The sequence below is a fragment of the Ranitomeya variabilis genome, chromosome 7 (assembly GCF_051348905.1).
Source record: "Ranitomeya variabilis isolate aRanVar5 chromosome 7, aRanVar5.hap1, whole genome shotgun sequence".
Classification (NCBI taxonomy): domain Eukaryota; kingdom Metazoa; phylum Chordata; class Amphibia; order Anura; family Dendrobatidae; genus Ranitomeya; species Ranitomeya variabilis.
In genome coordinates, this window is record NC_135238.1 from 209,317,662 (window position 1) to 209,337,662 (window position 20,001).

Genomic DNA, 20,001 nt, shown 5'->3' on the forward strand with positions numbered 1-20,001 from the left:
TGATGAAATCCGCTCCAATCTAGGCACTGTCCAATCAAAAGGCTGCAAAAAAATACTCTTCAGGTAGAAAAAAAATCTTTCAAAACAGCTTCAGAAAAGGAAGAGATCCCCAAAAAAGTAGTTTCCTGATGCAGTTTCCACTTGAAAACCTCGTCATATTTTTCTGGCACCTTGATTTACCATATTGGGGATTTGTTGTTTGTATGATCTGATTTTTGGTCTCTGTAAACCCCGCAGATGATGGCTGACCTGATGTTCAGGAAACAGGACTACGAGCAGGCCGTATTTCACTTCCAGCAGCTGCTGGAGCACAAGCCAGGTAAGCGCTGCACTTGGTGGTGTCTTTTCTTCGGGTCGCACGCGTGCAAAATTATGCAAAACTTCCAATCACATCTCATTCATGGCTTCTACTTTTGCCACATCTGGGTTGAGAATGAAGCCAGATATCCGTAACTTTAATGCTATCTATAAGGTGTCCATGTTTCCTTTTGCTGGGCAGAATAATATAGAAGATTATAATAATCTGTCCACCTACAAAGTTATTGCTATTGGAACAGAGGGTAAAGGGTTTTCCAGTAAAAGTTAAGAGGGAAGTCATACTTACCACTGGGATCGTATCCCCGCTCCAGTGCTGCCTCTCTCCCGGACTGGAAGTGATGGATTTTTCTTCTTTTATTCACATGACCTCCATCTATACTCTTAGAAAGAAGTCAAAATTTGTTAAGAAAAACTTCTAATTGAAGTCAACATGTCCTAATGCCAATGATCAACAAGATCCTCAATGGAAATTGTTATTAAAAATGATGAAACTGAGTGATATTGAGTCAGATGTGCTTGTGAGGATGTCATCAGAAGATTTGCCGTTATCCCGGCTATCTGCGGACGTCCAGGTATGATTGAATGCTGCGTATGCTTGACCTCCATCCTATTCAGATGGAGAAGAACCTTGTTTTGGGATCTTTGGAGTTCCCTGCGGTTGGACACCCTTCAATTTGGGGCTTCAGGACCAGCTACAGTATGATTTAGTTTAGGAGCTCTACCTTTATTTGTTGAGCTAGACACTAAAATTTTGCACCATATTAGTGGATTTTAATTAGAACTAGTGTGACGGGTCTAAGGGGTAATATTAATCCTTGTGGAGAGTGACAAGCCTGGCATCACAGAGTGAAGGGACTTATGAGCCACGCAAGCTCATGCCTGGCTTATTAGTCTCCTCATTCTGACATGCCAGGTTTTACCTGTCACTCTCCACAAGAAGTAACGTTACCCCTTAGACCATAGTCCAGAGCCTCTCACCTGTACAAATCAGATCTCATACTTTGCACTGATGAGGGGCAGTACCCCAAAACACAGTGTCTTTAAATTGAGATTCTGGTTTGGCTGTTATCCTACGTCATATGACAAGGCTCGTTAAAGAGTCGATATTAACGTATAGGATTGCTGCTACTCTTAGGTGGTGCTGGAAATCTAGTCCTCTTCTTCTTAGAAGAGACAATTTGGATAACTAGTGTAACAGTAATGATTGGTGGGGAACAGGTTTTTTTAAGGGTAAATATATTGTGTCTTTATTCACTTGAATTTATATTATTATTATTATTATTATTATTATTATTATTATTAAAAAAAAAAAAAAATTGGGGTTCTTTATACTCTAGTAATGTACAACTACTCCAGGTAAAATCTGCAATGTTACAGTGAATATTGACTGGTTAGATCCAGCAGCCTCTTATTGCCTCACCTGTGTTGTCCAGGACCAATAGAGGCAGCAGCGATCGGGCAGCCAGCAGCATTCGGGCAGCCAGCTTTGTCATCCCCAACCCCCAAATTATATGTTATCTACTTACACGGTCCAATAAGAGACATAGCCCCTATAGCTCTCATTCCTGCACTATAAGTTTCACTATTTTAGTTGTACAGAAACACTGATTTATTTCATATGTAAATGAAGGGTCCCGGATGCAGCGTTGGTGTGGCCGGGGGGGCTCAGTGCACCATTATGCCCCCTCAGTCAGCATGCAGCACTCCTTATCACAGCTTTATTGACACTGCTTGTCTCCTTAGAGCGAGCTCTATCTGAATGCAATCCCAGGCCCTGCACACCCGCACTGATACTGCACAATGCCAGCGAACACACACAGTGTCAGTGCGCACGCCCTCTCATTCCACTCTCCTCTTTTCAGCAGCTGCCTATAGAGAATCACCTAGTAGGGAGTGACTGCTGCACACAGGGGAGAGGGATGATAGCGCCCGCACTGATACTGCACAATGCCAGCTAGCACACCCCCAGTGTCAGTGCGTGCACCCTCTCATTCCACTTTCCTCTTTTCAGCAGCTGCCTATAGAGAATCACCTAGTAGGAAGTGACTGCTGCAGACAGGGGAGAGGGATGATAGCGCCCGCACTGATACTGCACGATGCCAGCGAGCACACACAGTGTCAGTGCGCGGATCATCTCATTCCACTCCCCTGTTTACAGCGACCGCCCATAGAGGATCACAAAGTAGTGAGTGACTGCTGCAGACAGGGGAGAGGGATGACAGCGATCCCGCACTGACACTGTGTGCACTTTGCTGGGACCCTGCAGTGTCAGTACAGATGTTAATGGCCAGGAATTCAGTTTAGGCAGCGCTTGCTCTGAGCAGGTGTGCGTTATCAATTGAGCTTAGGGGGGGGTAAAGGTGCGCTGAGCCCTTGGCCACACCAAAGGTGCACTGAAGACCCCTCATATATATCTGTAGTGTAACCGTACAACTAAAGTAGTGAGATCTATACTGCAAATACGAGATTTATAGGGGCTTTGTCCCCTATAGGGTGGTGTAATAGTGTAAATTACGTTTTGGGGACTCCCCTTAATCCTGGAATGGAAATATAATAAAATCATGTCCGGGAGTTGTTATTTGAGCAGTTTCCCATGACCTCTACAAATAAGCTCAAACTCACAATGATCAGCTAGTTCTTCCTCCTTTTGCAGACAATTATGCTACGCTTTCCCGATTGATTGACCTCTTGAGAAGAGCTGGAAAACTTGAAGAAATACCAAAGTTTCTTGATATGGCGGAAAAATGCTCATCGAAAGCAAAGCTAGAACCCGGCTTCCACTACTGCAGAGGGCTATATCTGTGGTACGTTTATTTCTAGTCCATTCACACAAGGCTAGATTTGGCTTGTACTTACTTCTTATGGCGCCCCCCATTGCTCAGAACCGGTGGTCCTAGCCTGCACAATTGTGGACGATGCCCCACCGCCAGTGTCCGAGCGTTCAGGCAGCGGGACTAGGATCCTGAACATGTGTGACCACATTGGTGGTGGACTTTCTGAGCGGGAATGATTAGGACACCAGGGGGCGCCCTATCAAGTAGCATGAAGCTTCTACAGGGGTGGTCGTCTCATAGAAGACCCTCAGAATACATAGAATATGCCACAACATCTGCTCTAGAGGAAGAGGTGGTCTCCTGGAGATTTCTTGTATGTGACGGCAATATCTAGACACAAGATCATTTTTTAATTGAAAATTTGTTCTGTTCTATAAGGGAACTATAATAGAGAATTATTGGAAAAAAAAAACAGTTTGAAGAGAATCTGTCAGCAGATATTTGCTATGTATTCCAAGAGCAGCATGATGTAAGGGCAGAGAACCTGATTCCAGCGATGTGTCACTTACCGGGCTGCTGAGCAGTGGTGGGGATGTGATTTATACAGGCCTGGAGGACTACATGACACAAGACTATAGAGATAATCTCCTGCTGATAAAACTTTGATTTTATCAAAACTGCAGCAACAGCCCAGTAAGTGACATATCCCTGGAACCAGGTTCTCTTTACATTATACTGCTCTTAGATTAGGTGGCAAACACCTGGTGACAGATTCCCTTTAAAGCTATGCTCACATGCCTTGTTTTTTTCTGCTTTTTTGATTAATAAAAGTAACTTTAGGAATCACGCAATTTAGACAGATCAGACATATATTCCACAACGAAAAAAACACAGCGAAAATGTAGCGTTTATACTGCAGAGAGAGACGGTTTTGGCTGTTTGGTGAGTCCTATAGAAAATGGCTTCCAGACTGCTCGGGAGGATTGCCATCCTTTGGTCTTGGCAGCCAGACCCCAGTGCATCCTTCGTGCATTTGTCATATACTAGTGACAAGTCCGCAGAATCTTATTTATTCATTGTAGATGTTTTCTGCTTTTTGCTTGCTGAACCCTTTATAAAGTGAGGCCTTATGTAATAATTTCCGTCCTTTTTGTTTTGTGTAGGTACACCGGGGAGCCTAATGACGCACTCCGACATTTCAATAAAGCGCGCAAAGACAGTGACTGGGGGCAAAGCGCCATCTATAACATGATTGAGATCTGCTTGAATCCTGACAATGAGACAGTAGGAGGAGAAGTCTTTGACAATCTGGATGGAGACATGGGGTACGGAAATGAGAACGTCTTAGTCTGAGCAGAGGGCACATGAGTAATCCAAATTGTTCCGGTGCCTGTTCCCTTGAACGATTACTGTACAGTAAAATCCAGCATCGCTCGGGCCGGGTAGATATTCTGTATTATCAGAATGCCAATATTTTTGGGTAAATCATTACCTTTAGGTGTAAGGATATGTTCACACTATGACTTTTCCACGCTGAAAAACTTATCCGCTGTTGACTTTGGGATTTTTGCTGCTGATTTCTTGTTTTAAAAGCTGCAAGTTCTGCAGTGTTTCCAGTGTGTAGCCATAATCGAGTGACATGAGCTATGACGCACATTTCAATCAGCCATTGGAAAAATCCACATTGTATATATTTCCATGGAGATTTCTGATAATGAGACACAATCATCGATGAATTTAGCAGGAACATTGGTGCTGATTCTGCACTGAAATCTGCAGGAAAATCCTTTGTGTGATTGCGCCCTAACAGTCCAGCTCATATGTTTGGAGGCTCATATTATAGATGAACTTGTACATTTGTAAATCAAAGTTAATCTCTGGATTCATTGATGTATTTTGGGGTGATTTAAAGGGAATCTGTCAACAGGATTTTTAAGAGGATTGCATACTCTTGGAGTTTGCCCACAAACTAGCCCCCAAGACAGCTCCCAAACTATTTATATGTACCCGTAGCTCTTACAAATACAAGTCCAGCAATACCTGGCTAGTCCGTTCCTCCAATCCTCAGAAATCAGCATCTGAATTGATATGCAAATGAAGCTTAAAAGCTATTGTAGATCTGAAGCCTCCGTCACTCCAGGTCTACTCCCTGCCTAGCGCCACCTCCTCCTACTTGACTGGTGGTTACTTTGTGTGAAGTCACACTACATAGAGGTGACTTTTCAGAATAGCAGAATGAGGAATGATGCTATGTCTTGGAATATATCAGATATTTATCACGACTTTTCTCTGCAGGCTCTGTTCAGTTATCCTCGAGCTAGTGGGTGGACACTGTGTGCTGTGTATAGGAGATGACATAACAGGTAGAGACATGAGGGATTCCGGATTTCCTTTGTCTATAGCGCATGCTCAGAAGCAGCAGCAGCATGGAGGCCTTTACACAGCAGTACTGAGCAGTGTATCTGTTAATCCAGCTCTAGGATGAGATAAAACGCTTACTGGAAAGTAGCAGTGTCTCATTCCGCCTGTTCTCTCGCTATGCTCTTCCTTACTCCTTCCCCTTCGGGCCCTGAGTATTCTTTTCATATGTGACATATGAGAAAGTTTATTTGGTATGCACTGGCTTTTTGATGATATCACAGAATGGTGTAATAGGGTTCATGTTCCTGGTGGTTGGTTATGATTTCGGATAGCTTCAATGTGAGTCAATACCGTGACCAGGCTTTTTGAAAGGCAAGTTAAATTTTTGGTTGTGTAGTTGTAGGTATAACCAGTAGAACGAGAGAGTATGGAGCTGTAGTATGACCTTGAGAACACTGCGTTCAGTTCTGGAGACCTTCCTTCTAAAAAAACAGTGATGAAACAAAATGGGTTCAAAGATGTGCAGCAAAACGGGGGGAGATCTGAAACATAAAATTTACTTGGAGAGATTTAGTGAACTTTAAAATGTAACATGCAGTGGTTGACGTACAGTGGCATGTAAAAGTATGGGCTTCCCTGGTGAAAAGTACTGGTATCGTGAACAGTTAAGCAAGTTTAAGATGAAACGATCTCTAAAAGGCCTAAAGTTAATGATGACACATTTCCTTTCTATTTTTAGGGGGAAAAAATCATTTTTTCATTTTAAAAATTATAAAAAAGAAAATGGGCTGATGCAAAAGTTTGTGCACCTTTGGTGATTTGTGTGCTCAGATTACTTTGACCAAGGTTTCAGACCTTAAGTAGCATGTTAGGGTTATGGCTATCATCATTAGGAAAGTTGAGGCGATGCAAATGTCCCAGCTTTATAAAAACCCAGCCTTCTCTAACTGTGTGCCAAAAAACAGCAGCCATGTGATCTTCTAATCAGCTGCCTAGCACTCTGAAAATGGTGGAGGCCTACAAAGCAGGAGAAAGTTATAAGAAGATAGCAAAGCATTTCCAAGTTGCCCTTTCCTCTGTTTGAAATGTACGGTAATTAAGAAATGGCAGTTATCAGGAACAGTGGAGATCAAGATAAGGTCTGGAAGACAAAGCAAAATTTCAGTGAATGCTGCTCGTAGGATTGCTAGAGAGGCAAATCAAAACCCCCACTTGACTGCAAAAGACTTTCAGAGAAATTTGGCAGACTCGAGTTCTGGTACATTGTTCTACATTGTACACCTACACAAATATGGCCTTCATGGAAGAGTCATCAGAAGAAAACCTCTCCTGCATCCCTACTATAAAATTCTGAGTCAGAAGTATGCAAAAGAACATGTAAGCAAGCCTGATGTAATTTGGAAACCAGTCATGTGGGACGATGAGATTAAAGTAGAAGTCTTTGGCCACAATTATCAAAGGTATGTGTGAAGAAAAAAGGGCACAGAATTTTAGGAAAAGAACATGTCGCGAACCATTAAGCATGGGGTTGGCCAATCATGTTTTGGGGTTGTGTTGCAGCCAATGGCACGAGGAACATTTCACGGGTAGAGGGAAGAATGGATCTAATGAAATTTCAATAAATTCATGACGCAAACATAACACTATCTGTAAAAAAGCTGAAGTTGAAAAGAGGATGGCATCTACAAATGGATAATGATCCTAAACACACATCAAAATCCACAATAGACGACCTCAAAAGGCGCAAGCTGAAGTTTTACAATGGCCCTCGCAGTCCCCTGATCTGAACATCATTGAAAATCTGTGGCTCGGCCTCAAAAGAGCAGTGGCGCAATACAACCCAGGAATCTCACAGAACTGTAAGATTTTTCCCAAAAATATTGGCTGAAAATCCCTCAAACAAGAATTGAAAAACTCATGTCCGGTTACAAAAAAGTGTTTACAAGCTCTGATACGTTCAAAAATGGGATGCTACTAGGTGCTAACCATGCAGATTGCCCACACTTTTGCATCAGCCCATTTTCCTTTTTGTAATTTTTAAGTTGAAAATATTTTTTTTTTTGCCTAAAATACAAAGGAAACGTGTCATCTTGAACTTTAGGCCTTTTAGAGATAATTTTGTCTTCAACTTACAAAACTGTTCACAATAACAGTAATTTAGACCAGGGGTGCCCAAACTTTTACATGCCACTGTGTGGTTAAATTACCGAGCGTCCTCCCTGTGCCTTAGAAGTGACGATTGTTATTCTGTTTGCAGGAATTCCACCGAGAAGCAGGAATCTGTGCAACTCGCCGTGAGAACGGCCGAGAAACTTCTGAAAGAGCTGAAGCCACAGACTCTTCAGGGTCACATCCAGCTCCGGATCATGGAGAACTATTGCCTGGTGGCGACGAAACAAAAAGCCAATGTGGAGCGAGCCCTGAATGTATTTACCGAAGTGGCGGCTGCAGAGGTGATGTGAAATGTGCAGGCGAATCTATGGAGAAAGGCGAACGCTGCAGCCGCACAGTACTGGCCTCCAGTAGCCAATATCCCCTAGTGGTAGCAGCACCAAAAATCAACCAAGTCCCCCCCCCCCCCCCGTGGTAGAGCGCCACTCCTACCCAACTCCCCACCCCTCTATTTACTCGCCTCCATGTTGGCAGACGCTTGGCTCTATGGCCCCGATGGGCGTCATCTTCCGGGCTCCATCACTGACAACGATGGAGTTGCTTTTAATAGGTGTTTTTTGGGGGTTTTTTTTTCTCTTCCAGAAGGACCACATGCCCGCTCTTTTGGGTATGGCCACAGCTTATATGATATTAAAGCAAACCCCACGAGCGAGAAACCAGCTGAAAAGGATTTCCAAAATGAACTGGAACCCGATGGACGCAGAGGAGTTTGAAAAGAGTCTATTGCTGCTGGCCGACATTTACATTCAGTCGGGAAAATACGACATGGCGGGCGAGCTGCTGAAACGCTGCCTCCGACATAACAGGGTGAGTATGAGAAACAGGGAGTGGGACGGGCGGGTGTGGACCTTTCCTTGTCCTTTGCACTCACTGGTTAAATTATCTTCATCTCCGTCAAATTGCTGGGGATTGTCAAAAGGCATTTAAGGGAACTCTAATACTCATTCCCATGTCCATGATTGTAATAAAAATTAGGTTTCCTCATAATTGACTGCGGCGAGCATTATCAGAAAAATACCTTTTATCAGAGGGAAGAAGAATCCTCTAAGGGCTACTAATGTTCCCTTTCCAGAAGCAATTACCCTGACAATACAGACGGCCGCTCCGACTTCAGCTCATCTGTATTCAGCCTATATAACGCTCCATATTGTCCACACTAATCCCTGCAAAATATTCTGGGATTGTCACTCGTGTCAGTCCTCGGTCACAATGAAAGCAGAACATATTACAGTATGACCCCCCTCCTCCCATCTTCAGCTTGTTTTTTGTGGTCCTCTCTTATAAATGGATTTATCAATACCATGTTGGTGTATTAACATCATGAATCCTACAACAATATTCCACTGTAAAATTAATTTTCCATGTAAGATCTTAAACCTGCTTGAAGTATATATCCGTCATGATTAGAGGTTGTTTTGTGCTCTATGACGGATATATACGTCCTACTGATCGCACAGTATTCTTATGTACTAGTGCTATAAGTGTTAGGATCGGAGTTCTCCCTGATCCCAGCGGTCTAAACCCCGCTATCAATATTGACACTGGCACATGAGAAGTTTGGCAGAGTACCCACTTTGTCAGCCCATTGACACCCCTACAGCTCAGTCGCAGGGAGCAGATGGATAGCAATGGCATCCAGGTCTCTCATGTACTATCTTACTGACAGGCTAGGTAATGCATTGTAGTGTATTACTTATGCAATCATAGGATCGCATGTGCAAGTCCCCTTAGGGACCTAATAAGCATGTGAAAAAATATATAAATAAATCAAAATCTTCTTCAAAATGACAGATTTTTGTAATAAAAAAATTGTGTATGCTGTAAATATAAAGAGGTAATAAAAGTTAGGTAATAACTTGTGTACCCCAAAATAATGCCATTGACAAATAACTCATCCTGCAGAAAAAAGGGAATAAAACACAAATATTATGGCCCTTGGAGTGCAATGATGAAAAAAGTTAAAGAAAATAATGCTTTGTCCTAAAGACCAAAAAATGGGTTAAAGGGACTGGATTAACAGAAGATCTTCATTACAGGAAATTTAGAAAAAAGTTGTCAAAACCTCTCAGATTTCATCAGGATCAGTCAACCATGTAATGTGTATGGGGGGCTCCCAGCTCTGTGGTGATAGTTACTCTTCGAAAAAAAAATTATGGGTTTCAGGAAATTGTGACAGATAGATTTTTTATTTTATTTTTTACAGAATTTAGAATTATTTTTAACCATTAGAATACTAACAAACACTTGTAAGTTTGTTATCGCCGTAATCTTACTGCCCTGGAGGATCCTGATGTCCGATCACTTTTATCACACGATGAACGGCATAAAAACAAAACCCAAAGAATAATGGCAGCATTGCAATTTTATTCGCACTATTTCACCAAACTTGTTTTTTTTTTTTCAGTTCGTTATATGGTAAAATTAAAACTACAACTCGTCCCTCCAAAAAAAAGGAAAAAAGCCTCATGGCTGCATTGATTGGAAAATAAAGAATAAAAAAGTTATGGGGGGGAAAAAAAATGGAAGCACAAAAATGAAAAATTGCCTAGTCTTTAAAGGGTTAATTCTCCCAGGTGCCTGATAGTCAAGTATTCTGGATTATCAGTCACAAAAAACGACATAAAACTCACTTCTGAAAAAAAAGTAGAGAACATAAAATGTCATTATCTATTTGTTTTTGAATCCTTGAATTTCTCATGCTTTTGTGATCTTAAAATAAATGCCGGATTATCAGAATATCTGGATTAGCAGAAGTCTGATTTATATGCTAAAATAAAATATCCAACTATGACGTTAAGGGAAAATGAGATAGTTGGTGATCTCTGTGGTGTCTTCTGGATCCGGCCTGTAATTCACGATGAGCCTGCAGTTCTGTGCTGGAAACATTCGCCGGCCGCGCACTTCTGTGTTCTCATCTTACAGGAATGTCGCTGCGTGTAATGTGCATCGCTATCGGTGTGAAAAGTCAAATTCTAGTAACTATAGAAGCAACAGGTTGTAATGTAACCTTTGTTCTCATCCCGCGACGCTCTTATTCCAGTCCTGCTGCAAGGCGTACGAATACACCGGCTACATCATGGAAAAAGAGCAGGCGTATAAAGATGCCGCCAGCAACTATGAACTGGCCTGGAAATACGGGAACCAGACAAACCCCACCGTTGGTAAGGAGGAATGACATAACAGGAGAACACACTGCTGAACGGGAGGGAATAAGTACTAGTGATCTGGGAGGGTGGTCTCCCAAGACTTCCATAAAACCGAATAGTCTAGGATTACAAGCATCGCTGATAAGTGTGTAAAGGAACCATACTAGCAAATTACATTTTTAAAGGGGCTTTCCAAGTATTTAACAATAATTTCATAAAAGAGGTTGTTGAACTTTTTATTTTCTTAAACGCATGCATTTTTAGCAGAAAATTAATTTTTGCCCTTTATAGCCTCTGTTGCACTGCGTCGATTGATGTCAGATGCAAAATGAGAATCTGTGAGCTCGTTCTGATGGTTTATTCGGAGACTTTCTTACTCGTGGCTGCCTTTTTTTTTTTTTTTTTGCTGCTTTCAGCTGATTAATGACCACAGACCTCATCAAACTTGAATGTCCAAGGAAACAGAGTCTGTAAAGATGAAATGGTGCAAAATTATTCAAAAGACCAAATAGCAAAAATGATTTTTAGACCCAAATGCAAACATTAAAGGGAACCTGTCACCCCCAAAATCGAAGGTGAGCTAAGCCCACCAGCATCAGGGGCGTATCTACAGCATTCTGTAATGCTGTAGATAAGCCCCCGATGTTTCCTGAAAGATGAGAAAAAGAGGTTAGATTATACTCACCCAGGGGCGGTCCCGGTCCTGGTCCGGTCCGATGGGCGTCGCGGTCCGGTCCGGGGCCTCCTATCTTCTTACGATGACGTCCTCTTCTTGTCTTCACTCTGCGGCTCCGGCGCAGATGTACTTTATCTGTCCTGTTGAGGGCAGAGCAAAGTACTGCAGTGCGCAGGCGCCGGGCCTCTCTGACCTTTCCCGGAGACGCAGTGTGAATACAAGAAGAGGACGTCATCATAAGAAGATGGGAGGCCCCGGACCGCGACGCCCATCGGGCCATAACTGGACCGGGGCCGTCCCTGGGTGAGTATAATCTAACCTCTTTTTCTCATCTTTCAGGATACATCGGGGGCTTATCTACAGCATTACAGAATGAGGTAGATAAGCCCCTGATGCCGGTGGGCTTAGCTCACCTTCGATTTTGAGGGTGACCGGTTCCCTTTAAGAAAAAATGTCCCTGATGGTGTCAACCAAACTAAAGCTAAATGCAGGATAGCAGGAAGGTGGGAAAGAGAATTATACATAGATCTCCAGTGGAGAGGGGAGAAAGCATAATCAGGGAGGGCAGAGAAAATAGGCTGAAAAGAAGAAGGAATGCACTTAGAGAGAAAACTTACAGACCTGTTCATTGGGGAGGGGAGTGCTATGGAGGAATTCACTGTCTGTTAATTTATGCTGTCCTTTGCCCTTTGATTCTGTTTGATGACTGTTGCGACTATCATGTTGGTCTTAGTGCCAGAATTGGTATTAGACACTACTTTGTGCTATATTCATCAAATTTCATCATTTCATTTTTAGGGTACAAATTGGCTTTTAACTATCTGAAGGCAAAGAGATATGTAGATGCCATTGATGTTTGCCATAAGGTAAGATCTCTTATAGGTCTATACAGAATAATAAGTTACGAGTACAGGAGCCGCAATTTGGTTACCGGGAGAGTAACTATTCTGCTCTTCTGGAGGAAAAAGAGCAGACCCTATAGATGTTCGGGTCTGTCAGGTTCTGCGGAACTTTTTATTTAAAAAGTTTGGTTCGGGTACCAGAACTATACCCAAACTAAACTCGAACCCAGACCCCATTCTAATGAACATCCGGCATTTCCCACATTGGCATCTGTATGACAGAGCGAGAAACACCAGCTCTGATCGGCAGTAACCTTACCGCCGGTCACATTACTGTGGTTCCCATGCTATCACACAGATGACAGCATGTGAGCCAGCATCTGTGACTGCCATATGCCTGGTCTCACTGGTGGTGGCAGCGAAAGCAGGCAATGCTGACACGGGCAGCACGGTGGCTCAGTGGTTAGCACAGCAGCCTTGCAGCGCTGGAGTCCTGGGTTCAAACCCCACCAAGGACAACATCTGCAAAGAGTTTGTATGTTCTTTCCGTGTTTGTGTTTGTTTCCTCCGGGTACTCCGGTTTCCTCCCACATTCCAAAGACATACTGATAGCGATTTTAGATTGTCATTAGCGATGATAATGTGTGCAACCTCTAAAGCTCTGCGGAGTATGTTAGCACTATATAAAAATAAAGATTCTCCACGGCATCTCCAGACTCTGTCCCGTCTGTCACATGTGCTCAGTGTGAACCTGCTTTCATCTGTGAAGAGCATAGGGCACCAGTGGCGAATTTGCCAATCCTGGTGTTCCGTGGCAAATGCCAAGAGTCCTGCACGGTGTTGGGCTGTGAGCACAACCCCCATCTGTGGATGTCGGGCCTTCAGACCATCCTCATGGAGTCGGTTTCTAACCGTTTGTGCAGGGACATGCACATTTGTGGCCTGCTGGAGGTCATTTTGCAGGGCTCTGGCAGTGCTCCTCCTATTCCTCCTTGCACAAAGACTGAGGTAGCGGTCCTACTGCTGGGTTGTTGCCCTCCTACGGCCCTTTCCACGTCTCCTGGTGTACTGGCCTGTCTCCTGGTAGCGACTCCAGCCTCTGGACCAGTGTTAACTCCGGCCCTCAAGAGTCACCAACAGGTCATGTTTTCAGCATTTCCTTAGTATTACACAGGTGAAGGGATCCTTGCTCGTCCAGCTGATGCAATTATCACCTGTGTAATACTAAGGAAATCCTGAAAACATGACCTGTTGGTGGCTCCTGAGGACCGGAGTTGGGGAACACTGCTCTGGACACTACGCCGACAGACACAGCAAACCTTCTTGCCACAGCTCGCATTGATGTGCCATCCTGGATGAGCTGCACTACCTGAGCCACTAGTATGGGTTGTAGAGTCCGTCTCATGCTACCACGAGTGTGAAAGCACAAACAACATTCAAAAGTGACCAAAACATCAGCCAGAACGCGTTGGTACTGAGATGTGGTGGCTTGATTATTGCCAATAGTTTCCATCTCTTGTCTATTCCATTTGCACATCAGCATGTGAAATTGATTGTCCAAAAGTGTTGCTTCCTAAGTGGACAGTTTGATTTCACAGAAGTTTGATTTACTTGGAGTTATATTCTGTTGTTTAAGTGTTCCCTTTACTTTATTGAGCAGTGTATTTTCCATCATGGAAAGTTCTGAAACTTTGCAAATCACTTTATTAAGGGATTTGTCTTCAGTCCTGTAAAAAAAAAATACTTGTAAGTGGCTTTCAAACCCCTGGTTCTCCCCATTCTGTTTGCCTGCTTTTAGCTGCATTTGCTCAGAACGTGCTCATTTGAAGTACAGATGATTGCAGTGAAATTGTCAGCTTAGCACTGGTGTCTTACTAACCCCAGGAGACAAGCTGCTGCAGGAGATTGTTCTGATAAGGACACGTTCAGTATTTGGTCAGTATTTTGCATCAGTATTTGTAAGCCAAAACCAGGAGTGGAACAATCAGAAGAAAAATGTAATAGAAACAAGTCACCAATTCTGTATTTATCACCCACTCCTGGTGATGGCTTACAAATACTGAACGTGACCTAAGAGTAACACTCAGCGGAGGACCTATGTGCTGACCTTCTCACTGCCATCATCTGTACTCTAAGCACATTTTGATATCATTGCAGCTAAAGTCAGGCAAACACAGGGGAAAAGAAGGGGGTTTGGGAGCCACTTGCACAATTTAATTTTTTACAGGAATGAAGACAAATCTCCTTAATAAAGTGATTTGCAAACTTTTATAACTTTCCATGCTGGACAAATTTATAAAAAAAAAAAAAATACATTTACAGAATAAGTGTTGTTTTTTTAATTACCATGTGTCATTTTCTTTCCACAGGTTTTAGAACTTCACCCATCTTACCCAAAGATAAGAAAAGACATTCTTGACAAATCCAGAGCTGCGCTGCGGACCTGAGGAAATATTAGACAACTTTTAGAAAGAATTATCAAGACTTAAACAGGGTTAACTTATAGCAGAAGAACAATGGTGATTTGCCACATGGTATAAGCGGAGTGTAGCATGGTAGTGGTGCCGCAGCTGTAATGGGCATGAAGCTAGATATCACAGTTACTTACTGCCCGACACTGCACTTATGGGACTTGTAGTGCCGCATACAGGTTCCTATTCAGACACTTCAGGTTCTTGACTATATTACCAGTGACAGGTGTTCACCTAAGTCACATATAGATGTATAAAAGTAATAATTAATCACGCAATCATGAAGCACTATACGCTGTAACTGAGAGTGAAAAGCCTCAACTCTCACAGAACACCCCCAGGGTGTCCAAATAGGACCGCTCCAAGCAGAGATATAAACGAAAAAATAGAGCAAAAACGTCCACAAATACATAATTATGTATAAAATGTATGAATACCGTTTTATTACAAAAAAAAATACAAAACAATAACAAAATCATAAGTCAAACAGTGCAGAAGTATACTGTAGACACTCTGCAGAACAGAAAAGAACAATGAGGAGGACACATGACGGAAAGTGGAGTAGGGAGAGGCACTATTAATAAATCTTTTAAGTCATATGAGCAGGCCAAACAAATATCTATTAACAGGCAAGGGGTCCCAAAGGTATCCCATCCATATAGCCAGCATAGATTAAGTATGACATCTTAAAGGCTTACCCATGTCAGTGGTCACAGAGAGTGCCCCTTCCTTCTCGCCGCCCCTGAACGCACGTTTCGCCAAATCGCTTTTTCAACAGGGTTCCTGTTGAAAAAGCGATTTGGCGAAACGTGCGTTCGGGGGCAGCGAGAAGGAAGGGGCACTCTCTGTGACCATTGACATGGGTAAGCCTTTAAGATGTCATACTTAATCTATGCTGGCTATATGGATGGGATACCTTTGGGACCCCTTGCCTGTTAATAGATATTTGTTTGGCCTGCTCATATGACTTAAAAGATTTATTAATAGTGCCTCTCCCTACTCCACTTTCCGTCATGTGTCCTCCTCATTGTTCTTTTCTGTTCTGCAGAGTGTCTACAGTATACTTCTGCACTGTTTGACTTATGATTTTGTTATTGTTTTGTATTTTTTTTTGTAATAAAACGGTATTCATACATTTTATACATAATTATGTATTTGTGGACGTTTTTGCTCTATTTTTTCGTTTATATGTATAAAAGTAAGAAGTCTACAGAAGAAAGAGAAAAACAGACTTTCTAAACTTTCGAAATATTATAGTCCTTCAAAATGTGACCGCCATTATCAATAGGGTTTATCCAAAGGGGCATGGCTTGGTTCTCCTGGGCCCTATTGCTGATGGTAATGGATTAAGGTTTCTACTGCAGCAAGCTTCCTCCCAGCCAGAAACAACATTTAGCTTAAATTCCTCTTCTTTTACGCCAACATACCAGAGGTGAGGTATAACTAGTATAAAAGAAAAGTAGAGCCGTCCCTTATAGCAGCCAATCAGATCCCTCCTTTTTACATTTTGAAAGTTAGCTTTTAATGTCAGCTTTAGGGAGTCAGGAGTATTTTTTAATGATTTTTGGTAAGGCTCCTAGGACAAAAGGGTCAATGAAAAGGGAAAGTGTGGCCGTTCTTTACATATTATCTGTAAATTGGATCTATGTGTAGTAACTGTGGAACCTGTGATATGTGTGCCACTGCTAAGTTTCCTAAACAGATTATATATCTGTGTGGAATTAGATGAGTGGCACGGTTAAAGGAATTGTCACTTTTCATAAATGTTTATTTTTTTTTAATCTGGTGTAAATGCCGCTGCTCTCCTGAATCTGATGCCGTTTTTCTTCTGTTCTTGCGCCTCTCCGTTCCTGAGATATGGCGACTTTTTTCATGTATTTAAATTTAGTCTCTTTAGCAGAGAAGGCGTCGTCCTTATGAAAACATCCGCGGAGAAGTGTTCATGGCCACGCCCCTTTTGGTAAAAAGAGCAAATTTACATATAGGGAGGAAGTGGCCATATCTCCGGAACAGAGAGTCATAGGAACAAAAGAGAAGCGACGCCGGATTCAGGAGAAAAACAGCATTTACATCAGGGATAAAACAAAATATCATATCAGCAGAGCGCTTCTGACCCTTCATTTTGGCTATTGTTGTCAGCCCCCAGTGCTCAAAACTTCTAATACAAGGATAAAATATTTTTACATAAAAAAAGCCCAGCCCCATGTGTGGCACAAGTACATCCTACTCTAATGCGGATGTATGGAGTGGGCTCAGGTACTTAACAGGTGCCATCTGTGATATACAGCCAGCACCTGCATGTAACGGCAATGTCCAGAGCGAAATCCGGTCACTGCTGTTTAACTATTTACTTTCTGCTGTCAATCTCATAATTGCTTACATGGACTTGGTCACGATGAAATCAGTGAGTGCCGATGGGTTGTCATTGCCGGCTGGGGACTGCTGAAGGCTCCCCCATAACTGCCATCTTGGTCCTCATATATAGCCCATCCAGAGCTTTATAAGAGAACCTCATTTTGACGATATAACAAACGATTGGAGGATCGCAAGTACAATCTGTAAGGGGACTAAAAAAGTTAAAAATAAATTATTTTGAAAAATATAAAACAAAAAATAAAAGTTTGAATGACTACTTCTTCCCAGTTTAGAAATAAAAAAATAAAAAATTTAATGTGCTTATCTGTAAAAGTCCGATCTATAAAAATTGCTGTTTTTCAGTTGCCGCACCTGCCTAGTAAAAGAAAAGCAATAAATAGCCATGAAAACATTGAATGTACCCCAAAATGGCAGAGATAGAAATGACAGATCACCATCCAAAACCACAATCCCATCGACTGAAAAATAAGATGCATTTATCAGAAAATGGCGACAAACAATCAATTAATTTATTTCTTTATTTTATAAAGGTCTTCATTTTTTTCACCATTTAAATAAAAAAGCTATATAATCGTAGTGACCTGAAGAATTGTGTTGTCAGGTCGTTGTTTTTGCAGAATGAACGCCATAAAAAATAAACAAAGCTTTGAATTGCGAGTTTTTTGTTGTTTTTTTTTTTTTTTTTGAAGGATTGAAGATTCACAATAGTGGCCTTTTAGAATTTTGTTTTCCACTTTCCAGTACATCGTATGCTTATATGAATCGTGTCATTCAAAACTACAGCTCGTCCCTCAGAATACAAGACCTCATATTAGGACATGGATGGAAGAATAAAACAAAAGTTTTGTCTCTTGGAAGAAGGGGAGGAAAAAAAAAAAGTCCAAAAAGAAACATTGACCTGATGAGACTTTATGATCTACCTGATTGTTTTGTGCTTTGTTTACTGATGGTGTAAATGTTACAAAGTGCATTTATTGTGCTGTATGTTATGATTTATGGAATATTCATATCGTTCCCCATAGACGCTCTAAACAGCAGAGACTTCTCGTTTTTCCATTGCAAAGCATGTCTGACACTTCTAACATCAGTACGCCATTCTCATACATGGAAATAGGGGGAATCCACAGCAAAAATTGTAATAAATGCAAAAATAAAATATACAGTTCGATGATGATGTGTTTTGTAAACATTGATCTGAATTGGAAAAATGAATTTTGTCAAGTGAGTGAACTAAGCTTCAATACCTGACGCAACCCATGGATTAGAACGGTTTTGTTTCTCGGAGTTTAAAAAAAAAAGGTTTTTTTTTTCTAATCACATTTTTTCCTTTTTAAACTAGCTTATGTCATAACTCTTCATTTCGCTGGCATAACATCATGTAACGCTGCACCATTTCGCAGCTACAGACTCTATTAGCATTTGGCTAATCTTGCTTGGCATGCATTTTCACAAAATACTATTCCGCAATCACTATTCATTCCAGGCTGGCCGTGTGCGGGGTCTCGTGTTGTTTGACATCATGTTTGTGTAGGAATCCAGTGTGTCCAGTAGAGGGAGCACTAGCCTGTTTTTTTTTTCCTTTATTCTATAAGTTTGGTAAAACTTGTGATTCACTGATTCTGTATAGGAGAAATGTAGCACCCTCATCACTTATCATGAAAGGATCCTATGCGTTTCCTGGAAGCTCAATATAGCAGAGCCATGGTCGATGTGGCAGGCCTCTGACCACCAGGGGTATCACATGACTCCTTTTAGACTATTTAATGCCCTTTTTTGGGGACTCATTAGTGTGTGTAATTGTGACCACTGTAATAATACTATTAGGATATCTTGCTAATCTCTTCATTTAATAAGGCCTGCCATAGTGGGTTCTCTTTAACCATTTCATGGCAAGCATTGAAATGGTGATTACAGCCATTTTATTTTTCCGTTTTTGCCTCTCCACAGTTTTGCAGCCATAACTAATAATAATGTTTTTTGTTTTTTTTCAGTGATGGGTCTGTACGAGGATTTGTTTTATGCAAGATATATTTTTTTTTACCGTTCAGCACTATTTTTTGCAGAAAAATAAAATTACTGATTTTTTTTTTTTTGTGTGAATCAAAAAAAGCAATTTTTGGAATTTGTTTAATCTCTTCTTTATATACTGTTCATGTTTTACATTGGGTGACTTGAAATATGAATACCTAATGTGTGTATGTGTTATATATATATACACACAGTACAGACCAAAAGTTTGGACACACCTCATTTTAAGGATTTTTCTGTATCTTCATGACTATGAAAATTGTACATTCACACTGAAGGCATCAAAACTATGAATTAACACATGTGGAATTATATACGTAACAAAAAAGTGTGAAACAACTGAAATTATGTCTTATATTCTAGGTTCTTCAAAGTAGCCACCTTTTGCTTTGATGACTGCTTTGCACACTCTTGGCATTCTCTTGCCCCATGCCTGTGAGCACAGCAGAAAGCTCTACTCAGACGCTGGGTGGGGAGAGGGAGAACGCGGCAGCACAGAGTTGCGCGCCCACCCACTGCAAATCCACCGACATCATTTTGTTATCTGGCAGAGATAATGGCAAAAACAATCAGATATATTGTACGTTGTATCATCATTACGTATTTATCAGTCAGAATCTTTCCAATGTTCACATCAAGGGGTTCCTCATTTTCATGCAATGAAATTTTGCCGTCTAGTGGGCATTGTCCATATTACATCTTTAATGACAAAAAGGATAACCAGATAGTTATATAAACATAACATAAATAACAGGTAATATATATGTGATGGAATCTCTCAAATACTGATAACCTCACTGGTGGAACGTTGATTGGTACAAACACATACTATTATAA

General features: G+C 41.5%; 1 protein-coding gene across 1 annotated transcript in view; it reads left to right on the top strand.

Annotated features, from left to right (window-relative positions):
* TTC21B (tetratricopeptide repeat domain 21B) overlaps window positions 1–15,020 on the top strand; it is a 96,373-nt gene extending 81,353 nt beyond the window's left edge. Inside the window, exons 22-29 of the mRNA XM_077272802.1 lie at window positions 238–319; window positions 2,972–3,122; window positions 4,256–4,417; window positions 7,711–7,906; window positions 8,208–8,432; window positions 10,666–10,786; window positions 12,246–12,313; window positions 14,659–15,020. Coding sequence (XP_077128917.1) covers window positions 238–319; window positions 2,972–3,122; window positions 4,256–4,417; window positions 7,711–7,906; window positions 8,208–8,432; window positions 10,666–10,786; window positions 12,246–12,313; window positions 14,659–14,736 — 1,083 coding nt within the window. The 3' untranslated portion in view covers window positions 14,737–15,020. The remainder of the gene's footprint in view (window positions 1–237; window positions 320–2,971; window positions 3,123–4,255; window positions 4,418–7,710; window positions 7,907–8,207; window positions 8,433–10,665; window positions 10,787–12,245; window positions 12,314–14,658) is intronic.
* Window positions 15,021–20,001: the final 4,981 nt, after the last annotated feature.